This window comes from Lathyrus oleraceus, chromosome 4 (genome assembly GCF_024323335.1).
Source record: "Lathyrus oleraceus cultivar Zhongwan6 chromosome 4, CAAS_Psat_ZW6_1.0, whole genome shotgun sequence".
In the NCBI taxonomy this organism is placed as follows: Eukaryota; Viridiplantae; Streptophyta; class Magnoliopsida; order Fabales; family Fabaceae; genus Lathyrus; species Lathyrus oleraceus.
The window spans coordinates 206517112-206531066 of NC_066582.1; the positions used below are offsets into that span (position 1 = coordinate 206517112).

The window sequence follows — 13955 nt, forward strand, 5'->3', positions numbered from 1 at the left end:
GAGTTTCACCAAAAAAATTCAAATATTTTCCTCTTTCATATTCTAAATTAAAATTATTTTTTGGATCATTATTAATATTTTTCATGATTTAATTTATTTTTCATTTGTTTTTAATTGTTTAAAAATACTTTTAAGTCTTTGAAAATTCTGAAATTTTTTCTCTAAGGTCCTTTGACCTTGTTTGACCTATGATAAATCTCATGGCCATTTATTTGGTGTTTTCATGAGGTTTTAGGAATTTGACAAACCATATTTAATTTAAATGCATTATTTTAGTATTTTTAATTGGAATAAATTCCAAATAATTTTGTTGACCAATTGTGATGACTTATTGGTGTTTGATTATTGTTGTTGGGCCTTGATCAAGGTTGATTTGACTTTGTCAAATTAATATCATTGGACTTAGAGGATTGATGGAATGTACATTCCATCTCCCAAAATGAATGAATGATATTAATTTGGTAAAAGTCCTCCTTTGATCAATTTGAGTTTTCATCTATTCCCCTCCCTCTTCATATCATTCTTCTTCTTTATGTATTCATCTCATTTGACCTATGATATCTCAAAGTCCTAAAGCTAGTTGATTGAAAAATTAACATGAGTATGGATGAGATTATGCCACACCTTTTGCATATTCTTTTTGTGCGTGGTATGTTTCATGAGCATAGTTCATAATACTATGTCACTAACATGCATTAACACCAAAATTCTATTTCCCGAACTCAAATAGTTGTGACTTCTACATAAGTCCAATTACGATTGCTTAACATAGCGCTAAATTTGTGACATAAAAGGCATATCATTCTAGTTAGTGAGATTGTAAGTCTCCCCTCTTTCATGGTATTGTGTAGAAACTTGGCCTTTTTTCCTTCCTTTGGAAGATGTCTTGGTTCAAGGATCCATGGTTGTGATAAGTGGGTTGAGTGTTCTCCAAAGAATGTCTAAGAATGAAAAGCAAAAACAAAATAATACTAAATTCTAACCTATTAACTACTAACTTTTAATTTCAAGCCCTTTACTTTAATGTCATTTAATTCTAGCTTTTATACATTTGCCGTTGTTCATATCATTCTAATTGTTTATGTTAATGCAATTTTCACGTTGTCCATTTGGACCATATTGTGTGATATATTTTATTTGTGTATACTTTGCTTGTTTGTGTGGTCTTTGACCATTAATGTACATAATAACAACAAAAACCCTAAAAAAATTGTGTGGACTGTTGGCTTGATCTTGGACAAATGGACTTAGAACTTAGGCAACACTCATATGCTAAAGGACTTGGCCAATGCCAACTTATTGAGAAACCAAGTGCTTGCAATTTGAGACTTCATCTGATACATCATTGAAGATCACTCTAAGTTCATCTGCAACATGATCATTGTGAAGCCGTTATTTTGAACCTGTGACTTGTGGAACTCATCTGTTATATGGGCTACATTGAAGAAGATCATGGAAGGGATAAGCTTGGATATGGCTATATTTATTTGATGTCTTGCTCTTCAAGATAATATAATTATGCATTTATGTGTTGCTTAATTCTAAAAGTCCAAGGGAATTCTGGATTTCTATTGACATTCTTGTCTATTGGATTGCTACCCATTTGGTCAGATCTTTTCAACTCTAAACTTTTAATTTTGTACATAGGATTAGTCTTTTCATTTTCTCCCCATTTCTTTAATTTCAAAATCTCTCCCTCCTTTTTAAAAACCTTCTTTGATTGAACTTATTTTGTTCTAAACTTTGACCACTTTTGCAAAAAGGACAGAAACTTTGGCCTTATGCCATTGCATTTTCAAACGTCTTTTCTTAAATCAAACTTGTAAATAAACTTAACTATACTTGACTTAAACTCTCAAAAAGCCAAAAATAACTAACTCATTTAAACCATTTTTAGGCCTTTATGCCTTTCAAACTTAATTTTTGTTAAAAGAAATACATCCACTTTGAAATTTGCATCACGAACTACGAGGTTTTGATCCCTCATTTTTATGTTGGTACGTAGGCACAAGACCGAAGGTCTTGCCAAATACAAAAATATAATTAATGAATTCTTTTCCCATCCCCCCATTCTATTTGTCTGTAAACATCACTTTGTACAAAATACATATGCACACAAAAAGGGCTCCCTAGGAGTACCTAAGACACTTTTGGTGCTAACACCTTCCCTCTGTGTAACCAAACCCCTTACCTGTAATCTCTGACATTTTATTAGTTTTGATTGTAAAACTTCTTACTTTTGGGTTTTGTTCGTACTTTTCCCCTTTTCTCTTGGAAATAATAAAAGCGCGGTGGCGACTTTTGTTATTTGATCTCTAGCTTATCCATAAATTGTTGATCATGAATTTACCGCTACAAACATCATTAAATCACTAGCATACAATACACATATGAAACATATATAGCATCAACATCATCCATGGAGGTTTTCATGATTAAGATAGTACACTCATCATATTTTCTTTAACCATTCTAACTATTTTATGGTGAGATGAAATGAAGATGATGATTCCAAGTTCTTCTTGTTCTTCCAAGTTCTTCCCTTCTTCTTCTTTCCCACAAGGTTTTATCTTCTTTCTCTTTATGCTTCATATCTTCTCTCTTTTCTTTTTCTGATAAGTGTTGGAAATGAATATTAGTTAGAGAAATACATTACAATAAGTGATGGTATTGTCAAGTGAGAAAGCTATATATATATATATATATATATATATATATATATATATATATATATATATATATATATATATATATATATATATATATATATATATATATATATATATATATATATATATATATATATATAATGTATGGATAGAAATGAAAGGGATAGTAGAAAAATATATCAAGTGGTACCACACTTTAATATTTGTTCTACTAGAGTAATTGACTCATTATTAATATTATTGAAATGTCCATTTTTGTATCAATTAATAAAAGGTTAGTTCTAAATAATATTAATTAAGTCAATTGGAGCTCATTAGTTACTATATTTATCCCAACTAATAACTTTCAGAGCACAAAGGAACTCAGTTGATCTCAACTGATATGAATTGGAGTATTTAAGGAAACACGGGGTATTGCAGAGAGGATCAAAGTCTGCTTAACACGCCTAGTTTGTTCTCCCATGAGATATGCAAGCTCATACTACAAGTCGTCTTTGATATATATCCTCGCTCAACGTGCCTTCAAGTTGTATGAGCGAGAAGATAATTTATTGGCCATGAAGTAACTTATCCCTTAAGTTATTGTAAGACCCTAATTTTGATCCTAAGATCCCTCATGGCATCATAACACTGCATTTACATTGCCTCAAGGATCATAAGCAACCTGGCTCCTTACCTTTGGGGAGGTGTCTCTTGTGAGTGGTTTGAGATCACCAAGCTTACTTGAATTGTATATCATTGCTTTTCTCATTTGATTTACTAACCAAAAGCACAAAAATATGTCGCTAACATCTCTTACTTGTAGCTTGAGCAGTCACAAGATCAAAAGCTTCTAGGAGATCCTATGTGCATTGATATGGTCAAGAGAAGATGAAAGCAAGCATCTATATGGTTCTAAAAGATCTCATCCATCAAATATGACTCCCAAGTATCTTAATTCACCATTTTTATCAAAGCAAATCAAAGGGCTTGAGGTTTGTTTCCCAAGGAAACCCTAATTCATATGTTCATCAACTGTGCCTTGCTCTTGAAGCAACCTCAACCCATGGTCAAATGCAATCAAGGGAGGTTCTTTAATTCATTATTTCATGCATATTTGAACTTATTTGAGTATCCTCAACCATCAATTCATCAAGATATGAGTTTTGGACTTGAGAAGTTGGTCAGTCAATTCATCTGACTATTTTGAAATACACTGAGACCTAACTTTTGATGTGTTAGTCAAATGGAGATGACCCCAAGAGTAAAAATGTTCTTATGGACAATATGAACAACTTTCATGTTCATCAAAAATTGATTTGAAGCTTGGCAGGTCATCATCCATTCCAAGACATTATAGGTCATTTTGACTGAAACCCTAATTTAGGGTCAACTTCCCAAGAACATAACTCATTCATTTTTCATGATTTGTAGGTGATACCAAGTGCTTTGGAAAGCTTAAGATGTCTACTTCAAATGTTATGTTATCTTAAAATAAATACATGTGATAATGCAAAACATTATAGGTCACTTTGGACCAAATGCATTGAAATGTGAAAATGTCCAACTTCAAGTGCCCATAACTTCTTCATCAAAAATACAAATGATTCAAAATTTAAGTCCAAATTGATTGTCTTGAAAAGATCTACAACTTTCATGTTGAAGGTTTTATCATTTGGAGCTTGCATCATTGAGACAGAAGGGCTTGAACTTTGGCCAATTTTGAAAATTCCACATATGCATGTTTTGCACCCTACACTTCAAGTTCAATTTTCATTAATTTCCAAGGCCCAAATGGAGTTTTGATCAACATGACATTTGTTCCTTATGCAACAAGCTTTCCAACCATTACTCATACGGTTGCATTTTAATTTTGGACATGGTATTTTCGAAGGCTTGAACATTATGGCATATTTTGGAAAATCATTCAAATTTGCATTGCATGATCCATTAATACACAATCTGCACGTCCAAATTGCTTCTATCATACATCACCTGCCAAAACCAAGTGGAATTGGGCCCTCCATGCTCCTGTACAGGCCCATGCATGGAGGCCCTTTCGATTCATGCAATGAGTTGTTCATGCATTTCAGCTTGCCTTGCCTATAAATACATTGCCATTTCTCTTCATTTCACTAACCTGAAGGCGCCCCAAATGCTGTGCAATTGAAACCTCACCCTCACACCAAAGGAACTCTCTCTTTTTCTCTCAATTTCCAGATATATAATTCAGTTGCCTCGACTGTTTTCTTAGATCTAAAAGTTCCTAAACCTCATCACCTTGATTCATAGAGTGTACTGCAAGCTTTAGCACCAAGGAATTGTGAATCCAAGCTCTGCAAATCAGAGGTTTACTTCTGATTTTAATTTCTTCGAATCAACTCATATATTGTGTGTTCCTTGTTGTTGTTGTGTTGTCTGAAGTCCTCTTCATAGAGGCAATCATTTCATGCTTTGAATTTTCAAAATCAACAAGTTTCAGTTCAACTCCATGAAATTCGACCTCTGATTTATCTCTCAATAGGAATCTAGAGTGGATTTGGTTGGTACATGGGTGATGTATATCACCCCACCTTTCATTTGGTATCTGGATCGTGGCTTTTCGTGCACATTTATTTCTCTGTAATTTTTGGACTTCGCCAGAGCTGGCCGGAGAAGACGGTGGCGCTGGCCACCGTCTGGTCTCCAGATCAAATCTGGACCGTGCATTTCTGTTTCCAGATCAGATCTCATCCACTCAATGTTATGACCTTTTAATAGGCAGCGTGTTTTGCATTGACTTGGATGTATGGTGGATGCGCGCCTGAGAACCGTCTGATGCTTCAGCTCAACTAATGAGCTTGGATCCAACGCGTGTGGATTTTCCTGATTTTTTATTTCTGATTTTAATTTTCTTTTATTTCTTTTAATTCCATTTCATTTCTAAAATTCATATCTCTCTCATTATTTGTCCAAAAAATATGAGACCAATTGCATTATTTCTCTTTTAATTCCTTGTTTCTAAAAATGTTTTTTAATATTTTTTATTTTATCATTTGATATTTTTCATGAATTTTCTCTTTTCTGGTCATTTTTATTTCATTTTAAATAGTTTTTGACATCCCAAAATTACAAAAATATTTTTCCAACCTCTTTGAATGATGATAGATCTATGAAAAATATTCTCATCAATTTATTAATTGATTTGAGATTTATTTGAGATTTTAATTCAATTAGGTTATTTTTATGCATTTTTAATTGATTTAAAATAGTTTCTGACTTTTAAAAATGCTGAATTTTTTTGTCAATCTTTGTTTGACGTTGTTGAACTTGGGATAATTCACTAGGACTTTTCAAAGTTGATTTGAAGTGAATTTGAAGTTTGACCTTTCTTTATTATTTTAATTCAAGTTTATTTTAAATATTAAAAATGCCAAAAATATTTTTATTTGTTTCTTGACTTCTAATCTTCATCTTGCTTCTGTTTTCTATTGTTTGACCTTGATCTTCTCTATCTTTGGTCAATGCTTGTTGATTAACACATACCATTTCCATTAATGCACTTTAATTCTTCTTCTTCTTCTTTTTCTTCTTTTCTTTTTTGATCAATGAGTTAAAGATTGGTGATTAGCATTGATACATGGAGGTTTAATCTTCCTTGATTCAAATCTAATTCATCTTGATCATGGGTTATACCCTCCGCTCCTCCTAATCAAATTTATAGATTTGGTAAGATAGATGTTTTTGCTGTTAAAACTCTAGAGCAAACAATTCAAATTTCTAAAGAAAAACAGACAATCAAAGTGTTAACTAAAAAAGATTTGAAACCTTTTAAAAATTATAATTTTATCCATATTGGATTGGTTCAAATTGCTTTAAAACCGTTAACATTATTAGGTTTAAATTCTAGCATAATGGCTTATGTTAGAGATGGTAGATGTAAGGATTTCAAACAATCTTTAGCCGCTATGGTAGAGACAAGTCTGTGTCATGGACTAGTTTACTTTGATGTCTCACCAAATTTAACTATATCTTTATCTGATAAGAATTTATTAGATGATATTCAGTTAACTGTTCATACTGATGGTTACAATTTCAAACCTGGAAGTGAAATCATAGCAATATGCTATAGAATCTACTATAAGGTTCTTACTACGCTTAATCCCAAAGCAAAACAATTAGCGTTCCCTGGAACTACTACTTTGGTTCAAACCAATTTGTTAACTTCCAATGTTGCAACCAATAGATTGATAAAATGGGATGAAATAAACTTCCCAGAGACATGGTCTCTTCCCTAGGAAATAGATCCTAAACCTATCCTTAATAGGGATATAGATCAAATAATTCAAACTACTAAAGGAGATCTAGAAATAAACTTCACTCCTAAAAGAATAATTAGGATACCCAGATCTCTATCTGCTAGACACTCAGTTAGTGGATTTTTCACAACTTCTAGCCAATTACCTAGAACTTCTACTTCTCAAACAAGGGAAGAGATACAGGTCGTTGAGAATATAAGACTTAGAGAAAATAGAATTCCCCCAGGAGTTTATCAAAAACCTAATACTCCAAGAGTAGAATCACCTACTCCGTCAGACATGGATTTCCAGTTATAATGTTAGATTGCTCCCCTGGTAGCAAGATGAGACAACTCATCGATGATGAGTTTCAACATGAGAGATATACTCAATTCAGAGAATGGTTTTTTTTTAATTCACAACCCGAATTAGCTCAATTTAAAGATGAGTACTACACTCAAATGACCCTTGTGCAGGATTTCATTCCTTTTGTAAAATGGTTTCTTAACTATTTCATAAGTAAAAAACAAGAAAAAAAATCCTTGTTTTACAAAGACCTTAGGAAAATGTTAGAGGAGAGAAAATGGAAGCTCCTTTTCCCCCTGAACAAATGATAAGTTTGAGTCAAAATACTGAAGCTACCCCTTACCTTAACCTTCAGTTACAAAGAGTTGAACAAAATCAAGTTACTCTTAAGGAATTAAATTTCGTCATCAGGTCTCAGAATTATACCAATGCTTATCTTGTTTGCTTAGGAGAATAATTTATCTCTATGGAAAAAGATCTATTATCCATAAAAAATCTTTTAGAAAAACAAATAGCACGTCAAGATATCATTATTGACCTCATAAATAAACCTAAGGACCAGATGTCCACATCCACTATTTCGGATGTTCCTATAGTACAACCTCATGTTTCCATAGAGGGATTTAAAATGGAAACCAATGGTCAAGAATTTGTTCGTATTTTAGAATAAAAGTTAAAAGGTCTTAATATCACAGTTATGTCCCATGAAGATTATTCTGAGGATAATAACGAAAACCATATTGACCAATTATCTGATATGTTTGCTAATTTAGACATTAGTAACCTTGAAATTAATAATACTAATAATATAAACCCTTTTTATTCTCCTAGGCCTATAGAAAAGTATTATTATAAATGCCACTCACCGCAAGATTTGCTCTTTGAGGAACCTGAACCATTCCAGAATTCTTATTCAGGAAAAGCCATTTATGAATGGAATGTTGATGGTCTTAATGACAAACAGATTATAGATACAATCCATAGGATGATCATGCATTCTACTGTTTGCAAGCAACATGGAAATTTAGATAGTTCTATAGCATCCTTTATAACCACAGGATTTGTTGGCCAACTTAGAGGCTGTTGGGATCATTATCTCCCCAAATCTCAGAAATTAGAAATTCTTAATCATAAGAAAATCATTAAGATCGAGCCAGGAACCAGTAGAAGCACTACTTTGGCTACGACTACCACGGGAGAAGAAGATGCAGTGTATAGTTTGTGTCTCGTAATCTTACAACATTTTGTAGGAACCAATGTCCCTATTGGAGAAAAAATCCAGACACTTCTCCAAAACCTTAGGTGTCCTTCTCTTACCCACTTTAGATGGTGTAAGGATACTTTTCTTTCAAGAGTTTATCAATTAAACAATCCCAATTCTTTGCATTGGAAAGCAAAATTTGTTGATGGATTACCCCATTTCTTTTCTGAAAAGGTTAGACAATCTTTAAGACAGAAAAATGATGGGATAAATATAAATTATTCTGACCTTACTTATGGTCATATAATTAGAGCTTGTGTTAATGAAGGATTAACTTTATGTAATGACATAAACCTTAGAAATCAACTTAAAAAGCAAAAGCTTTCGGAGAAACACCAACTTCGGGAATTTTGCGAACAATTTGCTTTTATTCTTGGAAAATCTCCAGATAATAATAAGAAGAAAAAAGGAAAAAAATTCCGCAATAAACCGTATAAGGATAAGTCAAAAACTTCTTATAGAAATTCTTATAAGAATAAGAAAAAGGGTCACTACAATAAAGGTAGACCTAAAGAAAAATCTTTTGACCCTAAAGGTAAAAGAAAAGCCAAAAAGTTTGACATAACGCGTCATAAATGTGGCAAACAAGGTCATTATGCCAACCAATGTTGGACTAAAAAAGCTCTTAATGAGATAGAAGATGAACAATTGCGTTCTCAATTAGAAAAAGTTTTACTTCTCAATTCTGATTCTAAAAATTATTCTTCATAAGAGGATATTAATATGATTTATGAATCCTCTACTGAATGTTCTTCTGAATATTCTGACAGTAATGATTGTCAATGTAATCAATTAGATTACTGGAAATCAATTATTGATATGAATGGGTTAAATGTTATAACCTCATAACAAGACGAAGCTATAAAAGCTAAAGAATCTATTTCTAATAGAGAACTAAAAAGAAAAATGCTTGAGATCTTAATACAAGAAAACTCTAAAAAAGATTTTCCTGTTATTACAGTAGCACCTTACCAATTAAGTGTGGTTTTGTCTAGATTTCGACAGTCTAACATCCGTGAAACTCCTCTTTCTATTATGGATTTAAATAGAGAAATAAATCTCTTAAAGAATGAGATATCTCAGATTAAAAGAGAAAACTATGGTTTATCTCAAAGACTCACTTTGTTAGAATCTAGTAATTCCAAGGCTGAAGAGATATCTTCAACTAGCAATCCTTCACATAATGAAGAACTCCTTTATCTCATTGATAGAGTGACCTCTCAAAAATGGTTTGTTAGAATAACTTTAGTTATTAACAGAAATTTCATATTAGAAAATGAATTTGCCCTTATTGATAGTGGCGCTGATTTAAACTGCCTTCAAGAAGGAATTATTCCCACTAAATACTTTGATAAATCCACACAATCTCTTACCCAAGCTGGAGGAGATAAACTCACGGTTAATTATAAGTTGTCTAATGCTTATATATGTAACAAAGATATTTGTTTACCTACTCATTTTATTCTTGTAAAAAATTTAACTCATTGAATCATATTAGGAACTCCTTTTCTGCATAAAATTATGCCTTTAATTAATGTTGATCAAAAGGGAATTACCTCCGTTATCAATAACAAAATAATTACTTTTGAATTTATTACTGATCCTCATACTAGAATGATTAATGAAGTTAAAGATATTCTTCTTAAAAAAGAAAAAAAATTGTTTTCTTAAAGAAGAAGTAGATTTATTAAACATTACTTCTCAACTTAAGAAACCTGAAATTCAAAATCAAATTAAATTAATTGATAAACAGTTAGAGATGAAATCTGCAATGATTTACCTAATGCCTTTTGGGATAGATAGAAACATGTTATTTCTTTACCTTATCTTGATGACTTTAATGAAACATGTTATTTCTTTCCCAACAAAGCTAGGCCTGCTCAAATGAATCAGGAGTATTTAGATTTATGCAAAAAGGAGATAGAATCTCTTTTAGAGAAAAATTTAATAAGAAAATCCAAATCTCCTTGGAGCTGCACAACTTTTTATGTTAATAATGTTGCCGAAAGGGAACGTGGGGTCCCTAGACTTGTTATAAATTACAAACCTCTTAATAAAGTGTTAAAATGGATTAGATATCCTATTCCTAATAAAAAATATCTTTTAGATAGAGTAAACAATGCTTTAATCTTCTCTAAATTTGATATGAATTCTGGTTATCTGCAAATTCAGATTAATGAATCTGATAAGTATAAAACAACCTTTACTGTTCCTTTTGGACATTATGAATGGAGTTGCCTTCCTTTTGGCCTTAAAAATTCCCCTTATGAATTTCAAAATATTATGAATGATATTTTTAATCCTTATACTGAATTTATAATTGTTTATATTGATGATGTCTTAGTTTTTTCTAAAACGATAGATCAACATGTTAAACATTTAAATATATTCAAAGGATTAGTTAAACATAATGGATTAGTTATATCTGCTCCTAAAATGAAATTTTTCAAACAAAACTTAGATTTTTAGGACATGAAATTGACCAAGGAACTATAATTCCTATACAAAGAAGTATTGAATTCGCTTCTAAATTCCCCAATATTATTACAGATAAAAAACAATTACAAAGGTTTCTTGGTAGTCTCAATTATATAGCCATATTACATGCTAGGCTTAAAAAGAATCCTGGCCCTTGGACTGATAAACATTCTCAGGCAGTCCAAAGAATTAAAAATGAAGTTAAATGTTTGCCTTGTTTATCCCTTGCTAACCCTAAATATTTCAAAATTGTTGAAACGGATGCTTCCGACTTAGACTATGGAGGAATCCTTAAACAAATTATACCCGATACATCAAAAGAAGTTTTAGTCAGATTTACCTCTGGAAAATGGAATCCTGCCTAATCAAAATATTCTACTATCAAAAAAGAGATGTTCTCTATTACAAAATGCATTTCAAAATTTCAAGATGATCTTCTTAATAATAAATTTTTATTAAAAATTGATTGTAGCTCAGCTAAATCAATTATTGAAAAAGATGTTAAAAATCTTGTTGCTAAGCAAATTTTTGCTAGCTGGCAATCTCAATTATCTATGTTTGAATTTGACATTCAACACATTAAAGATGAAAATAATTCACTTGCTGATTATTTAACTCGTGAATTCTTGCAGGGAAAAAAGGATGACTCAGTATAGAGGAAGAGGCCGCGGTTATGGCCATGGTGGAAGGGGGAGTAACAATATGTTATCCCAGCCAGAATCAAACATTCCTCTAATAGGGGATTGGACTACAGTTTACAAAGGTAGAAAAATGCAACAATTACTTGCATCTTTATCTAAAATGGAAGATATTCCTTCCTCCTCCTCTAATAAAAGTAAATCATACAAAGAAGTTGCGGTTAATAACCCACCTCAAGAGCAATTGGGTTATTTTGAAAATTCCGTAACTTAAAAAATCATGTATATTGATGAAGAAGATATCAAAATCAATCCAAATGATGGATGGTCTATCAAAACTAGATACCTCGAATTAAGAGGATAACTAGGCCTACATGGAAAATCTAGGCCTCACCTAGAAATTCTTCTAACCCTTACCGAATCGGTAACATTTACTCACCATTACCAGAATAATAATCCTGAAAGTTTTATAAACTTCAGTAAATGTCACATTAATAAAATCATGTTACCAAGAGAATGAGGTCTTAATCCAAATGGTGAAAAGGCAATAAGAATTGCAGAAGGAAAGTATATTTACTTTAATTACTTGGACTATGTCCAAGCTTTTACTCAAGCTTTTTATTATCAAAATCCCAAGAATAAGCATTCTTGGTTTTTCTCTATTAATCCAGAGATGATTAATAGACCTATACCAAACTGGTTTTATGAATGGTGGACTAAATTTGGTCCGTCTTTGGAAATACTACCCAAAGAATTACTTGATTTATACAATCCCTGGTGTGACAATAGCCCACTTATTGCAAATATTTTATCTGATAATTTAATCACCGGACAATGTCCATTTTGGTTCTTTACCAAATTTCAGATTCCAAGGATATGGAGATGGTCAATCACCATATCTCAAGATAAATTCAACATACCCATTTTAGAAATAAATTTCTTCTATAAATGGTGGAACAAAATGAGTTCCGAAGAAGTCCAGAAAATAGTAAATTTAATTCAAACAGCTATAGCTGAACACCAAACTAATAAGGTCAAAGAGCAAAGCTCCCAACAAATGTCTATGGGAAATCTGAAGAACTTCTTCCAGAGAAAATATCCAAATGAATCAGAAGACAAAATCATGGTTAGAACTTTGGACCATATGAAAAACCAATTCTTCTCCACTTTTCCAGCGAAAGCATCAAAAGATGAGGATTCATCTATGAAGACCAGCTCTTCCATGGGATCAATTGATTCCCATAACTTTGACTGTTTGGCAGGAGAAGCCCAAGCAGAGGACCCAACTGCAGAGGATTTCTGGGACGCAATGATTCAATCCATGGCCCAGAAAGCAAAGAGAAAGCAAAAAAAAAATAAGAATCAATAATCAAAGGCAGAAGATAAGAAAGAATCCTGTCTTGTTTGCCATTTCAAAGCAATAATGAAAAAGAATCAATAAACAAAAGCAAAAGACAAGGTTAATGGAATAAGAATCTTGTCAAAAGCAAAAGACAAGGTTAATGGAATAAGAATCTTGTCAAAAGCAAAAGACAAGGTTAATGGAATAAGAATCTTGTCAAAATAAAAAGTTGCCAAAAGCAAAAGATAAGAAAGAATCTTATCTTCTTATCTTAAGGGAATAAGAATCTCTTGTCTTTAGGCATAAAAGTATGCACTTAATTTTATTTTGTAAAAGTTTTTTGTTTTTTATGAATGTTTAGTAGTTCACCTACTATTGTAGGTGGATGTTACCGGCTTAAATAGTAAGCCTTTGCTTCCCTATATAAGGGGATTTAAGGTTCTTTTGTAAAAATGTTTTTGTAAGATAAGTTTGAAAGAAAATTCTCTATACTTCTCTTGACTTATATACCATTTCTTTACTTTCTTATACATATTTCGATTTACCACAATTAATATACAGCAGAAGCAGGATCGAAATATGTATAAGAAAGTATAGAGAATAGGAAAGAAGTCTAGAGAAGTATAGAGAATTTTCTTTCAAACTTGTCTTTCAAAACTTATTTCTGAAAAACTTGATTACAAAAGAAACTTAAATCCCCTTATATAGGGAAGCAAAGGCTTACTATTAAAGTCGGTAACATCTACCTGCAATAGTAGGTGAACTAATAAAAAACAAAAAACTTTTACAAAAGAAAATTAAGTGCATACATTTATGCCTAAAGACTAAAGATTCTTATTCCCTTAAGATAAGAAGATAAGATTCTTTCTTATCTTTTGCTTTTGACAAGATTCTTATTCCATTAACCTTGTCGTTTGCTTTTGATAAGATCCTTATTCCATTAACCTTGTCTTTTGCTTTTGTCTATTGATTCTTTTTCATTATTGCTTTGAAATGGAAAACAAG

The 13955-nt window shown here is 31.8% G+C and overlaps 2 protein-coding genes across 2 annotated transcripts; both read left to right on the top strand.

Annotated features, from left to right (window-relative positions):
* The first annotated feature begins 7928 nt into the window (after positions 1 to 7928).
* On the top strand, positions 7929 to 9203 carry LOC127136686 (uncharacterized). Its single transcript, XM_051063218.1, has one exon. The coding sequence runs from the start codon at positions 7929 to 7931 to the stop codon at positions 9201 to 9203; it is 1275 nt and encodes a 424-aa protein (XP_050919175.1).
* Positions 9204 to 10376: 1173 nt separating this feature from the next.
* Positions 10377 to 13547, top strand: LOC127136687 (uncharacterized). The gene is made up of 5 exons (XM_051063219.1): positions 10377 to 10681; positions 11443 to 11508; positions 11603 to 11873; positions 13332 to 13388; positions 13512 to 13547. Exons 1-5 carry the CDS (start codon positions 10377 to 10379, stop codon positions 13545 to 13547), a joined length of 735 nt encoding a protein of 244 aa, XP_050919176.1.
* The last annotated feature ends 408 nt before the right edge of the window (positions 13548 to 13955 follow it).